The 15,707-nt window shown below is 49.8% G+C and overlaps 1 protein-coding gene across 1 annotated transcript in view; it reads left to right on the forward strand.

Annotated features, from left to right (window-relative positions):
• The window catches only part of PTPRN2 (protein tyrosine phosphatase receptor type N2), an 806,499-nt gene that overhangs the window by 85,563 nt on the left and 705,229 nt on the right, over positions 1 to 15,707 (forward strand). Inside the window, exon 3 of the mRNA XM_086680696.1 lies at positions 4,662 to 4,712. Coding sequence (XP_086536822.1) covers positions 4,662 to 4,712 — 51 coding nt within the window. The remainder of the gene's footprint in view (positions 1 to 4,661; positions 4,713 to 15,707) is intronic.

Raw genomic sequence — 15,707 nt, forward strand, 5'->3', positions numbered from 1 at the left:
TGCACGCCCCGAAGTGATTCTTCATGCATTAAATCACCCAATTTACTGAGTGCTGTGCTCCAGGGACTCTTGGGGGAGCTGGGGACTCCTGGCAGAGGACGAACAGGAACAGAAAGAATAGAAACTGTGAAAGTCCACCTGTGGGGAGTGAAATGGAGCTGAAAAAGGGTGTTTGTGCCCATCTCCAGGTCTGAGGTTTTACTGGGGACCACTGTGAACCGAGAGCTGTCCTCCCTCACCTGGCATCTGCTGTGGTGGAGACTGCAGCCCAGAACCTGCCACAAAGGGTCACCCAATATCCTTCTGGTTCTGCAGCTGGGAAGGCTTTCCCGCTGCACTGAGATAGTCAGATCTGTTCATTGCCTGGTTCCAAGGGCTCACCTTGGCTTAAACATGAGCCTTCCTGTACAAATCACCACACACACGCACCGTCTTGCAGCTTTTAGATTACTGCTATTTAGATGTCTGAGAGCCAAGAATCAGCTCCCAGAGAAAATGGGCTGGGTTAGTGGAGAACAAACAATGTATACACCAAATCAAGACCAAAATCAAAACCCAACAAAATAAATGATGTCTGTCCACTCCTGGGAACCCCTGAGGTGCAGCCAGGGGGTGTGCCCTGTGCCTGGACCTGTCTGCCACTGTTTATCTACTTCAGTGTCTGCTCTGAGACACGCCTCAGGTTGACTACCTCTGGGGTGGTGCTCCTGGTAACTGTTGGCAGGATGGGCCCCGGGACAGACACGCTTTGCCCATATCCTTCGTTTCTGCTTGTGGCTGAAGGCACCTGAGTCCGGGTGTCACCATCTGCCTGCTCTGTGAGGCCTCCCATCGCTTCCTGCCGGGGTGGGAGCCGCTCTGCAAAGCTCCAGGGAGCTGAGACAGGGTGTGGAGGCCAGGAGCAGAGCCACGGGCAAGCAGGAGCCCAGTGGTACTGCCTTAGGAGGAGCTATACGGTAAAAGGAGAAGCGGTGAGCAGGAGCAGGGGCTCTGCTTCCCGCCAAGGGTGCACGTGTGTGCGGTCACCGGCCAGATGCTGGCAGAGATTTGCCTTTTTCTTTCCTTGGGTGTGTTCCAGGCCCCCAGAAGAGCAAAGGTTGCAGGTGGAGGTAGGAGAAGGAATGAGAGTTGCGGGCTGGGATCTGGACAGAGGGCTCCACCAAGTAAGGTCCCAGTGGTGTGATGTGCCTGTGTCTGCCCTGGTGAACGCTTGTGTGGACACAAACCCACCCTCTTACTTGGAACAGCTCGCAGTAGTGGAGAAAGCACGTGTGTGGGGGGGAGACAGACCCTGCTTTGAGTCAGGCTGTGGGCATATTCTTAACCTTCTCGAGTCCGGGTTTCCTTTTTTTGCAAAATGGGAGTAGGCATTGCAGTAGGCAACTGGGAGAGTCATTACATTGTATTGTCGTTTGCTTTGGGAGTGCTCAGTGAGAAGGGGGAGCGATCAAGTAAGAGAACTATGTATGAGAAGACTTCGTTGTTTGTGAAAGATTGCCTTTGCGAAGAGATAACGTACTTGTTATACTAGTTATTAACGTGCATTTAAGTAGAATTCTCGTGCCAGCTGGAGTTTGTCATCATTTTATTTGGCTGTCATACTAAATCTTTCTTGGCTTAGTAGCATTATCAGCTCTCAGTTTTTAAAAAAAATTTTTTTTAATGTTTATTTATTTTTGAGAGAGAGAGAGACAGAGTGCGAGCAGGGAGGGGTAGAGAGAGAAGGAGACACAGGATCTGAAGCAGGCTCCAGGCTCTGAGCTGTCAGCACAGAGCCTGACGTGGGGCTCGAACTCACAAACCGTGAGATCATGACCTGAGCCAAAGTTGGACGCTTAACCGACTGAGCCCCCCAGGCTCCCCGTCAGCTCTCAGTGTTAAGATTTCCTGAGAATACTTGGGTTCTAAGCATGTTCCAGTGGCTTTGTACAAGATACAGTCACTGCCTCTGTTCATATGGTCCATCTGAGAGACAACCTGTTTTATTGTTTGGTGAGAGAATTCGTTTTACTTTTTTCTTTTTCTTACATTCGGTCACAGAACCTCTCCTGTTCTGCTAGTGTGCACTGGCAGCCATGTCAGTGCCTCTGCAAACACCTGTGGGAGGGAGGGAGCTTGGGAAAGAGCAGACCCTGGAGGGTAGTCAGCTTGCCTGTGGGTGGGCGGAATACTGGTGATGCGGATTGCTGGGCTGGGGCCTTCGATTTTCAGGCCACTCTGCCCTCTACAGCAGCATCCCAGTCTGGAGGGGACACCCTCCGAGCGGAAGGGCTGCACTGGGGATTCGTGCAGCTGTGGGTCGGCAGTTAACCGGCCAGGGCGTGGGAATCCTGCTCGTGTGGGCTCTTCCCACCACAAAATACAAAACCCTTTCTAAATGTCTCAGGAATGAGGGGAGGCAGAGCTGGCCTGGCTCTGCAGAATTGCTGGATCTTTTTCTGTTTGAATAGGCAAAGAAAAAGAGGCATCAAGGTGGTGACGCAATCTTGCGCAGTATTCTGAGAAAATAAAGGCGAAGCAGAATTAGGACTAGAAAGATTTGGTACGCACATCTGTGAGTGTATTGTGAGTGTGTGTGATGTGTCTGCCTGTGTGTGTATCTGTCAGCGTGCGTGTGTGTTCTGAAGCTGGAGGGAAATCTGTGGATAGATGCATAAGGGGTGTTCCCACCTTCACAGCTGGTCTCTGGGTGGTCAGCCGAGGGAGCAGTTTGAGCATTTTGGAAATGCCGCCTTTGTTTTCATGGAGAGGGGGGATACCACCATCAGAGCTGAGCGATTCCGGCTGTAAGCTCTGGGCACCAAGATGGACTGCTTCACGGGCCCGCTTCACGGGTTTAACTGCCTGGCTTTGGAGTCGCACCTGGTCTTGAGGCCATTCACGAGCTCGACTGTGAGATTGCTGTGTGAACAAATCGACTTTGGAGCCGTGCCCAGCCTGCCAAGGGAGAGGGAGGTGGGTGCCGCTGGAGAAGGAAGTGTGTCGGATGGAGAGCACGGGGCGGGGCCAAGTGTCTCACACAGATGTCTTTTTCTTTCTACGATTTATGGTCGTAATTAGCGTTAGTAGGTGGCTGACACTTAAAATGAAATATGGCCTTTCTTAATTTTAGAGCAGATAACAACACAAATAAATTAGCATATTGCATGGTGGGGTGGAGTATGCGTAACGCTTGCAGCTCTGCTGATAAACAACTTGAAATACTGCTGGTAGAAGTCTCTCTGCTGCATTTTTTAACCAGTTCCCTGTAAAGGATGGAATGAGGCACACGCAGATAGCAGGTTGTTGAGGGTCAGGATTCAAGTGTTAATTGCGGTGCGTTTCTCCTTCCAATTGAGTCTAATTGTCAGCTGTGATTAGAGCAGCACAGGAAGTGGGGAAAGGCTTCTTCCTGCTGCCTTTCCTCACAGTCTGTCATCTGCAAGTTCCATGTGACAAACAGGGTTGTTAATGTGAGTGAGTGGTGGGCCTGAGCATGGGGCAGCTCCTCCACGGTCTTCTGTGGCACTGGCAATGCGCTGGGATGGTCCTGGGCACAGAGAAGGGAGCATGTGGCCCTCTGAGCATCTGGGGCAGTGGGAGGGGCGACCAGACTGCCCGGGCTCCTTGAGAGACCCTGGGTGGTTTGCATCTGTTCTTCCGGCAGAGACCATCTCCTGGGTGGCTGGACTTGAGTCTTAAAGATCAGGCAGCCTGATTGTCCTGCTCATGAGACCGAGACTGGATGGGCCCGTTGCCTTTCTCAGGGTCACTCCTTCTGGGGGAACAAGACTGGATGCAGGTCTCGCTAACTCTCAGTGCTGGCTAACCGTCTTTTGGATGGTTCTTGGCAGTTTTCCTTCCAGGCTGTTGTACCTTTCCCGCCTCACAGGGCCTGCTGCGGGTACTCAGTGGGGAGGGCCTGTGAACGAGAGGCCCCAGGGGGCAGAGCCAGGGGGAGTGGGGAACAGGGGCGCAGTAACAGACAGACAGCAGCACGCGGTCAGTTCGTGGATGAAGTGGGCAGCGATGTGTGTTCCAACCAGACAAAGACAGCACGTGATATTTGTCATGAGATTATATGTTGCTTCAGGAAAGCAGACCCTTTGCTTTGAGTTGAGGCCCAGGTGGCTGACTGAGGGGCATCTCCCTGGGTTTGTGCTCCGGGCCTGCCCGTGGGCTTCTCCCAGGGAGCGCGGGGACTGTAATATCTCTCTCTTGAATTGTTGTGAGGGCACAGTGAAACTGCTTATTCTTGTGAATTCATGGCAGCGCTGTCCCCTGTTAGATGCTGCTCCTCTGCTTCTAGAACAGAAGCTGCTTTCGTAGCTTCTCCAGTCCTGTTTTTGTGCCTTCCTCAACCCGTATTTGTTTCAGGGGATGCTTCAACTCTGTGGATTTTACAGCAGTTCCCCAGTGAGCAAATTAACAATCAGAGACTGTACAGTGACCCAGGGGGTGGATCCCCTCATAGTTAATAATCTCTTCCTAACCTGCCGTTCTCTTTTGTGTATCCTGCTGCTTTCCAGCATCTGCATTATCTCAGCAAAGTCAGATCCAAAGAGCCTGCGTGTGTCCGCGTCGTTTCTTCGAGACTCGGGAGTTGGTGGATGTAATGGCCCTGGATAGCCGCACTGTTCTTTGTAGCGCTGACTCATTTCTCTTTTGTCTTTCCTCCCCAGGCTGTTTGTTCGAGGATGGCCTCTGCAGACCGTCTGAGACCTGCGTGAATGGTAAGTGTGCGAGTCCCAGCCGACATGCGGCTGTGGGTGTGGGCTTGCCTCTCTACCCTGCTAACCGCGGACGGGGCTCACCATGTGGAGGGAACATTCTGGGCGAGGTTCATTTTCTTTGATGCTCGCGAAGAGAGTTGTGGAGCTGAAACTTCTCTGGGCGTGATTAAAAAGTTAATGGAAACCTAACGGAAGTGGAACACATTGTTTATATGCACGTGTGTGTGTCTGCGTCTACATCTGCATCTGTACCCAGGATTTACGGCTGCTCACCAGCAGCTTTACAAGAGTAGGTGATGGAATCAGGTGCCCCGACTCCGGCTGGAACTGCCACATCCCTCAGCCTAGTTTTGCTCCGTCAGCAGGAAGCCGTTCATCCTTTAGACCACCTGTTTTGTTCTCATCAGGAAGAGAAGAGATGTCTGGTGCTTTGTGTTTCCGGGTAGAGCTCTGAGCCCTGCCAGTGGCTGGGTCTGGAGGGTTGGGAACGTGAGCTTCCCTCCACCACATCTGCCCTGCTCAGGAGAGGCCTGTGTGCTGTGTGATGGCGGCAGATCTGGGGCAGTGTGCCATTGGGTCGTGGCCTTCAAGCACTAAGGGAGGGCTTAGGGTACAACACCTGCACAGGGGCTCTGCCCTGTACTGCTTCTCCTGGAGCCACACGGAGTCTGCAGGTGGGCCCGGGGAGCTGTGGGAGGGCCCATGTGAGGGGCGCGCCTGTTTGCCTACTGCTCCTGGTCTCTCCAGGTAGTTCAGGGAGTGTGTTTTGGGTGTGGATTTTGTTCTTGCCTGGAGCCTGCCACAGACGTCTCTGACTGCCCCTGTTCTCTGTGCAAACGCGGGTGTCTGCGGGTGGAACCTGGCTCACAGAGGACCTAGACCTTGGAAGCCCTCCACCAGTAAAAGGTGCCTTGTGCCTGACCACCCCTGAGCTCAGTTGGTCCTTGCGGGGCCCACACGGGACACATTTGAGGGTCTGAAAGTCAAAAACCAGGTGCTTTGAGTGTCCCTTGGAGTGAACAGTGCTGTGGACCAGATCTGGGATTTCAGGGCTGGGAACAATCACACTTGTGTCCTGCTAGCTCATGTGCCATGGGGACAAATTGCTGACAACCCCGGATAGTTTGTTTTGTGTGTGTGTGTTTTCGGGGATTGGGGGAAGTTCTGTGCGGACTGTGATAATGGTGACTTAGGCTGGGGGAGAGTACATTAGAACCTCCATGATGGCGGGATGTAGAGTGTTCAGCCGTGTGGCCCTGCCAGCTTGAGCGCCTCCAACTCTTATACACAGTCAGGCCTCTCCCTTGCCCTCCCCTCCCAGGCTGCTTGTGATTGTACCCCGTGAAGCTTTTATTTGGAAGCAGGTTTTTTTTTTTTTTTAACATTTACGTATTTTTGAGAGAGAGAGTCAGAGCATGAGCGGGAGAAGGGCAGAGGAAGAGGGAGACACAGAATCCAAAGCAGGCTCCAGGTTCTGAGCTGTCAGCACAGAGCCCAACGCAGGGCTCAAACTCACAAGCTGTGAGATCATGACCTGAGCTGAAGTCGGACGCTTAACCAACTGAGCCACGCGGGTGCCCCAGGAAGCAGATTTTAAAAAATAATCTTACTTGTAAAAATGTGTCACCTGCCTTCAGTGAAGTTTGACTGTAAAGAAAATAGGTATGTGCATGTTTAATTAAATTGGGGATGTAAGCGGCAGCAGCACAATGGAAACTATAGTTCCGTTCACTCTCCTTTGTCCTTGACAAAAAGCAGGCCTGGAATCATAACTGTCGTGGGGGTTTTCCTTCCCTAACCTCAACTTGCCTTCCTGGCAGGGACTCGTATTAACATTATGTAAGATAACAGCTTTGAGTTCTTTGGAAAAAGAAAGCAATTTAAATGTAAATATATATGCAGGCTTTGATTTATGGAGACAGACAATATTTGATATTTTTTCTAATACAGCTAAAGTCTACGAAATAGCAAAGCAGGCATCATCCAGTCTCACAAAATTGTGTGCTATGAGTAGCTGATGGGGAGTTAGTAAAGAAAACATACTGTCTGGGTCTGTGGTTGCCACTTCATTCACCCTACAGGCGAGTGGGGCAAGGAGGCCCAGCAGCCCTGTAAGGATACAGAGGGCAGGCCCCTTTGGGGAGTCTAGAATGTTCTGTGGTCAGACACAGGTTTCTTCTCTTTTCTTTCCCCTCCCTTTCCTTTTCTTAGAATGGAGAGAGAAATATATATACCTATTAACCTTATATATATTTTCAAAGTGTCCAATAGATCTTTGAAATCACAATTAAAATTAAAATTTTTGCATGGGATAATGTACTTTATAAAGAAAGTCAATGGGGCTCCTGGGTGGCTCAGTCGGTTGAGAGTCTGACCTCAGCTCGGGTCATGATCTCATGGTCCGTGAGTTCGAGCCCCGCATCGGGCTCTGTGCTGGCAGCTCAGAGCCTGGAGCCTGCTTCGGATTCCGTGTCTCCCTCTCTCTCTGCCCCTCCCCTGCTCATGCTCTCTCTCTCTCTCTGTCAAAAATAAATAAACATTAAAAAAAATGTCAAAAGATAAACATACTTACCAGCTCACACATCTGAAGATGGCTACTGTAAAAAAACAAAAGCAGAAAATATCAAGTGTTGGTGAGGATGTGGGGAAATGGACCCCTAGGGCATCATTGGTGGGAATGTACAATGGTGCAGCTGCCAGGTTCCTCAAAAAATTAAACACAGACTTACCATATGATCTAGCAATCTCAAAAGAATACCTCAAAGAATGGAAAGCAGGGACTCAAACAGATATTTGCACACCCATGTTCACGGCAGCCTCATTCACAGAAGTCAGGTGGTAGAAACGACTCAAATGTCCATCGCCAGATGTATGAATGAACAAATGTAGTATAGATGTACAACAGAGAATCATTCCGCCTTGGAAAGGAGGGAAATCCTGACACCTGCTACAGGATGGCCGAACCCGAAGGACATGATGCTCATTATGTGAGCAAAGCCAGTCACAGAAGGACAACTGCCCTGTGATTCTACTTCTATGAGGTCCCTGGAGCCGCCAGATCCATAGAGACAGAGAGGAGAGGGTAGGCGCTGGGCTCTGGGGAAGGGGGATGGGGAGTTAGGGTCTAATGGGGACAGAGTTTCGGTTTGGGAAGATGGAAAGTTCTGGAGATGATAGTGGTGATGGTTGCACAACAGTGTCAACATGCTCAGTGTTGCGGAACTGTGCACTTAGAAATGGTTTCGATGCCACATTTTATGTTATTAGTCATGTTATTTAACATCACAATTAAAAACAAGATAACCAAACTGGGAGAACCATTTAGCAACATGTCAGTGGACCGGAGGTTCTTATTCTGAATTATGAAGAGCCCCTACACCCTATAAGAAAAATGCAAAGATTGAATAGGAAAACAGGCAAAGATGTGAATAGTAGTTTGCAGAGGAGGAAAGAAGATGGCCCACTTACTGTATGAAAATGTGTTTACCCTCAGTACTACTTAGGGGAAATGTGAATATAAAGCTTACCTGCAGATTGCCAAACATTCACATGATGAATGATACCCGGCACTGGTGAGGGCTCAGGGAGATGGGCCCAGATGCACTTTGCTAGTAAGCACATGAGTTGGTTACAGCCTTTTGGAATGTAATCTGGCAATATCTATTATATGAAAAATGTACTGATAACTTGATTTGTTTTGGGGATTCACGTATATAAAAGGGAGGGTATGCCACATTATTTATACTGGCAAAACCTGTAACACCTGTAAATCCACTGATACACTGATACGGGAAGTTTCATAACTTATGCTGGGTCTATAGTATGGAATATTACATAGATACTTAAAAAATGAGTTAAGTGTCTGTCTGTTTCCTGACCAGGAAAAATGTCCCTTGTGTGATAAATAGAAAAAGTAAGTTGCAGGGTAGTGGTTATAATATGATTCTGTTTTCTGGGAATGCTCCCCCCCTCCCACCCCCAGCAGATGACCAGAAGGAAGAATGTGTCTTTTGGGGAAACTAGGGGCAATTTGGGGAGGGTATATATGGGGGAGATTAACTTGTGTTTCAAGATCTTTGTATTGCTTTATGTATTAAAGCAATCTTTAAAAAAAGCAATCTTGTGTTACTTTTGTAATAAAACTTACGTAATAAAGACATTTCAGAGTCTGCTGAGCTGATTTTGAAAGGCAGACCTTTCAGAGGTTCAGGCCTGCTGAGTCAGGTGCTGGCCCTCAGCTCCCACGGGGGGTATCCCTGATGATTCATGAGACCCCTGTTCTGGCTTCACATGGAAGCTTCGAGGTAGGAATGTCAGGTGTCTCAGGTGGGGTGGGGTAGTACTGAGCAGGGACCTGGACAAGAACCGGCACACAGAATAGCCCCACAAATCCAGAGATTGACGCTTGGCGGGGGGGCCCTGCGGGGAGGGGGCAGCACCCCGCGTCTCCAGGACGGTGTTCTAGCTCCAGTAAACAGTATCTGTCAGTGGACAAAGAGCCTCAGTGGGCCCCACTGTGTGTAGAGTGGGGCTGAGGCTGAATCTGGGGGAGAGGTCAGCTGGGGTCAGTTCTCAGGCCGCATACCCCCGCTTCTTTCTCGTGTTGGCCCTTCCTGGGGTGCTGCTGCTGGCCCTCAGTGGGCCAGGGCTCTGAGCCACGAGCATGTGAAGGAACCTCCCTCCCTCCCTCTTCTCTTTCCCTCCATCTTCTCTTCCCCTCCTTCCTTCTGTCCTTCTTTTCCTTCCGAGACTTTCTTGAGGTGTGAAGGGAGCAGACCAAATAAATATTTTTGTTGGAAGTGCTCAGAACAGTTTTTTATTTTCATTTTCGTGTTTAGTGATCACAAGCTGGGCCTGTCAACTGCAGGTCGTGATCTACTGGGGTGCCCAGCATGCTGTGGAAAATCTGATAGACTGAGCTCTTCTGTTTTATTGCTCTAAAAAAAAAAAAGAAAAGAAAAAGAAGAAGCTTTAATTTGACAAGTGGGAGATGATGAAAAAGTACAGTGTATTTGAAAAGAGATGAGGTAGTAGCAGTGAAACCTATGCCATATGAGTTGTGACCACCCGGAGAGCCTGGGAAAGCCTGTGGGATCCGGACACCCTGGGGCCCCTGGCCTCTGTGGGAACCGGACAGCCGAGGCCTCCGGCCAAGGAGGTTTTCTGGCTGAGGAGACCTGGCTGCATCTGGCTCTGTGGGGAAGGCGCTGCTTCACTGGGAAGACACGCTTGGTGTTTAGGATCTCCCAGCTCCTAAGGCTCATTTCAGGGAGCTTAACAGGGTTTCCATAGAATTTTTTTTAAAAATCAGCTTCATGATAACCCTTTTCACTACTTTTTTTGTTTTTTTGTTTTTTTATGTTTACTTTGAGAGAGAGACAGAGTGAGTGAGCAGGGGAGGGGCAGAGAGAGAGAGAGGGAGGGAGAGAGAATCCCAAGCAAGTTCTGCACTGTCAGCACAGAGTCTGACGCAGGGCTCAAACTCAGGAACAGTGAGGTCATGACCTGAGCCGATGTTGGACACTCAACCAACTGAGCCCCCCAGGCGCCCCTTCACTACTTGTTCTGGGAGGTGGTGCTCCTGTTTTGACCATGCTATCTGGGTAACGAGGCAGCCCTGTGGGGTTACTGAAGTAGTGGTTCTTTGCTCATCCTGACTGGGCTTCCAGACTCCGAGGAGGCAGACTTGATGATAGTTCTGTCTGGATAAATCACAACTTCATGGTGTTAGAAATTCCGGATAAAGATGTTGAGGAACGTGGCCTTTTAAAGGTCATTTTGGGGCGCCTGGGTGGCTCAGGCAGTTGAGCGTCTGACTTCAACTCAGGGCATGATCTCGCGGTCTGTGAGTTTGAGCCCCGCATCGGGCTCTGTGCCGACAGCTCAGAGCCTGGAGCCTGCTTTGGATTCTGTGTCTCCCTCTCTCTGCCCCTCCCCCACTCATGCTCTGTCTGTCTCTCTCTCTCTCAAAAATAAACATTAAAAAAAAATTTAAAAAAAAAGATCATTTTATCAGCAAGGTATAGAGGCCACATTTGTGGGTTTTGATCTTCACCGATGACATTCACTTGCTTTCCTTGGACGATTCTGGAAGCACGCTTTTGGGAGGTAATGTGTGAGAGTTGTGTGCCAGCGCTTGTGTTCAAGGCTGCGGCTGACGTCTCTTGTGAAGACTCCCAGTGTTGTGGGAATGACAACTGGTGGCCATTCATGTTTTCTTTTATCCATTCACTCGTCAGGTATGTTTCCACTGCGGGCCCTCACTGAGCTAGCTGGCCAGGAAGGCAAATGAGGCAAACCAGGAGACTTCAAGAAACCAGGAAGAAATTTAGGATTTGAATATTCTAAAACTCTTCACTTTTGGGTAACCCTCTAATTGCAGAGGACAGCTTTCAGTGACCCAGGCTGCACTGGACCCACTGGGAGACGCTTGTTGCCTTGACAAATTTCTGAAGCTCAGGGGGAAAGTTATACTAATTTGTTGTGTGCCCACATAGTGGGGCATTTGCCTGGGGTCAGCGAAGTAATTTCTTTCAGGAAGCGTGGTTCTCCTGCTGTGTCCTCAGTTCTTAATGATGATCCGCTCCTTCCACGGAGAAGGGACCTGGGGAAGCTGGTGTGTTCCCGCCACGGTAGAGCTTCGGCTTGGGGGAGGAGCACCCTTCCGTGGTCCCCTCTAGGGAGGAGCGCCCTTCCGTGGTCCCCTCTAGGGAGGAGCGCCCTTCCGTGGTTCCCTCTAGGGAGGAGCACTGTTCCGTGGTCCCCTCTAGGGAGGAGCGCCCTTCCGTGGTTCCCTCTAGGGAGGAGCACCGTTCCGTGGTCCCCTCTAGGGAGGAGCGCCCTTCCGTGGTCCCCTCTAGGGAGGAGCGCCCTTCCGTGGTCCCCTCTAGGGAGGAGCGCCCTTCCGTGGTCCCCTCTAGGGAGGAGCGCCCTTCCGTGGTCCCCTCTAGGGAGGAGCGCCCTTCCGTGGTCCCCTCTAGGGAGGAGCGCCCTTCCGTGGTCCCCTCTAGGGAGGAGCGCCCTTCCGTGGTCCCCTCTAGGGAGGAGCGCCCTTCCGTGGTTCCCTGTAGGGAGTGAACAGTGAGTGCTGGTGGTGCAGCCACTACACACATGGCTGTTACTTTTGCCACAGCCTGTGATGTCTCAGGAGACTCGTCTTGCCGGGTCCCAGAGGGAGGGCTCCATCCCTTGCAGCAGACCTGCAGACCTGCAGGAAAATCCGGTGTTGGCATGGGTCGACTGAGCCGTCATCACAGTGTGATTTAGACTTAGCCGACTGGCCAGAGAGCAGAACAGGCAGAGTGACTTTGCTGCTGTTTTACCGCCTCTTTCTGTTTTCCCACCTTCTCCAAGCGGAGGACGTGAACTTGCACTTCTTCCCCCGTGTGCTCTCTCGGTTGGTGGGCCCCAGCTCTGACAGGCTCAGCTTCGGTGCCTCTCCTGAGGCTCACCCCACACTTTCGTGCCTCTCCTGGACTTGTGTCCTCCCCTTCCTCCTTTTGGGCCTTGTTAGTCTCCCTGTCTCACTTCTCATCCTTTAATGGGCATCTGCTCATGTCAGAGATGTGAAAAATGGAAAATAGCCGGAAAATAGCAGGCACCGCTCACGGTGGTCTCTGTTAGTGGTGTAGCAGTGCTGCCTGTGGCTTTCCCCTCTCCCCATTTTGTGCAAATGTCTTCATAGTCTGTCTGCAGCTATGTGTCTTGAGTTTTCAGGTAGCATTCAACCGCCTGCATTTTCTGATGCTCCTAAAACCATTTGCAGACTTCCTCTTCAACCTCTCCCTGATGTTCAAAATGTGAGTATAACATAACCTTGTAAAAGCATTTCTATCTTTTTTTTAAATATTTAAGTTATGTTCACTATTGTTTAAGTGAATATAAATGTCATAACAGAAAAGAGCTTTGTGCTTGAAGTTTTATTTAGTATTTTGTATCACTTTCCTATAAAATATTCTTACAAATCAGATTAGTGGAGCATGGGCTGTGGGACTTTTGAGGCATGTGACGTGCTGGAAAACCAATTTCTGCAACGTGGCCTTAATTCGCGCCCCCATGGCATGCGTGAAAGTGAACATCTCACTTCCCGACATAAGCATCATCTTTAAGAAATCTTTATAATTCTGCTTTCGTTTTTTCTTTACATATGTAAAAAGTAGTTGATTATTACACCTTTGGAACTTATTTTTAGGACAGAATATCTGATATTGGTTGTTTTCCATTTAGGAAAACACTTGACCACTGAAAAAAGAATCCACAAATCCACTGAAAACAGAATTTAGAAATCTGTTCTCCTGATAGTTAGGCTACTTGTATGGCTGCACATAAACTCTCTTTTCTATTACCTGTTCTAGATTGATGGAATATCTTTCCCGTAAGATGGCACTTCTGGAACACTTACCAGTTTTTTCTTGAATGGCCAGAATTATTTGAGTGCTTTTCTAAGTCATCCTTCTTGTTTGTGCGCCCCAGTCTTGGGGAACCTTGTGCATGGAAACCCCTGTTCCTGCCAGCTCTCCTCTGCAGTGTCTTCTGTTGGTCTGGTTTCCATCCCCACGGTGGCCTGTGCCCCTCGTTTGCCTCATTCTCCTCTGACTGGGTGGCCTGCCTTGCTCTCCTTCCTACTCTCACCCTGCAGCTGTCATCTCCTAGCCTGAGACCTTCAACTGCCCCTCTTCCCATGGAATGAGGTTAGACTCCTGAAGCCAGCATGAGCATTTGAGGTCCCTTACCAGGTGGCTCCAACTTTAAGGTGACCTCCCTTTGTCTTGTTCATTTCTCTGTCGTCTCTGCACTGCTCCGATCCCATCCCCTCCCCCAGTTACCCACCTCCCCACTCATTCGTGCTCTGGTCTTGCCTTCTTTCCACTGCTCACCAAAAATGGTTTGTCCTATTCACGGCACTCAATGTTTGAGTATTTTTCAAGGTTTGTGTGTTATATTTTTTATTTAATTTTTTAATTTTTTAGTGCTTTTTTTTTTTTTTTAAATTTTTTTTTTTCAACGTTTATTTATTTTTGGGACAGAGAGAGACAGAGCATGAACGGGGGAGGGGCAGAGAGAGAGGGAGACACAGAATCGGAAACAGGCTCCAGGCTCCGAGCCATCAGCCCAGAGCCCGACGCGGGGCTCGAACTCCCGGACCGCGAGATCGTGACCTGGCTGAAGTCGGACGCTTAACCGACTGCGCCACCCAGGCGCCCCTTTTAGTGCTTATTTTTGAGAGAGAGAGAGAGACAGAGTGTGAGAGGGGGAGGGGCAGAGAGAGGGAGACACAGAATCAGAAGCGGGCTCCAGGCCCTGAGCTGTCAACACAGAGCCCCACGTGGGGCTTGAGCCCAGGGACTAGGAGATCATGACCTAAGCCCAAGTCAGACGCTTAACTGACTGAAACACCCAGGCGCCCTGAGGTTTGTGTTTCAACTTCTCTTCTGGATTGAAGATTTTTGAGGAGTCTTCAAGTACTACCTTTCTTCTGCTAGTTATCATGTGCATGTAGGAAGTATTTACTGATTTCCTGACAATCTGCATTCTGACGTGGAAGTCGACATCTTGGAGATGAGTGGTAACCATTGAATGAGTGATCCTTTCCTGCTGTTCCCTGTGCCTTTCCCTGAGTCAGCCCAGCTCATTGTCTTCAGGAAAGCGCCCTGGATTTGTGAGAGCATTGCTGGTGGAATGGGGACCATTTATGGAATCAGACCACTCTTTGCCTGGCCACCCTCCTTCTTGCCTCTGCCATTAGGTTCCCGCCCACAAAGTACTCTTGGACACTCACCTGTCCTGTTCCCTGTCGGCCTGGCCTCACTCACTCGCTGCCTTCCGGTACTTCCTCTGTCTTGGCCAAGGATTGGCACACGGGAGGTTGTGAACCCTCACTCACACTCCCTCCCTGTTGGGGTAGCTGATCTTGGTCAGGGCTAGGGCTGACCCGGCAGGACTTGGAACTGACTGTGTTTTTCGCAGAAAGGCACTTCTATAACCTGCTTAGGGACCCTACCTACATCTTGTGACCAGATTGTAAACTGGTGTAAGCATGGATGCTGGTAGTTACAGTTTGGGGAGTCACAGGAAGGGGGAATGCCCAAGAAGGGGTGTGATGAGTGTGGTTCACTTATTGGGGGAGGGGGGCGGCGTGGGAGCAGTGTGTAAATAGGTAGAAGTGACTCTTCTTGCCCATTACAGGGCCAGCCTGTGCCTCCTGGCAGCCCTCCCGTATTCTGTCCCTGAGCTGGAGTCTGTTTTGAGTCCTGAGGAGTGGAGGTGGGAAGGGGAAGAGTAGGGTTGCCTGTCCAAGCTCATGTTTTTTTTTCCCCGGGGAGCTTTCATTTGATGTGCGGCCCGAAGGCGAGTCCTCGTCCAAAACGGTTTCTGTGCTGCGGCTGCGGCCGTATCTGCCCCTGTTTTCTGTGGGTCAAGGTGCTACAGGGCTGTGATCTGGGAGGGACAGTGCCACACGCCGAAACCTATTCTATCCTCCCTTTCTGATACGGCGTCAAGTGTTGTATGTGGACAGTAAGCGCCCTTTCTGCGGTTCACGGTACCAGAGCTATTAAATCTATTTACATTTTGAGAAACGTGTAGAAAGGACACTTTGAGATTTCAAAGATTTTTGCGTGCGAAAAAAAAAGATTTTGTTTGTTTCGTTTTGCTTAATAGAAAATTTGGCACATTTAACAACTCAGACACTTATGTGTGTTGGTGTAAAGCTGCATAGCTGTTTGGAGAGTAGAAAATTAGAACCAAATGTTTTAGGAGCCACCGTACACATATTATCCATAAAATGTAAAGCAAAATTATCTCTCAGGCTACATGGTGATGGTCTCCGGAACTTTCTAGTGCCCTGGTGTTCCAGAGACATGCGCCAGGTTAAAGCACTCCTGGGGGCTTGACAAGGATGTCATGGTGTGAAGCTCCTGTAAAAATTAAACTGATTAGAGATAAAAGATGTGTCCTCTATTTGTAATTTTCTAGCTGACACATATCGTTTCATGA

This window comes from Puma concolor, chromosome A2 (genome assembly GCF_028749965.1).
Source record: "Puma concolor isolate L17-30 chromosome A2, mPumCon1.1.hap2, whole genome shotgun sequence".
NCBI classification, from domain to species: domain Eukaryota; kingdom Metazoa; phylum Chordata; class Mammalia; order Carnivora; family Felidae; genus Puma; species Puma concolor.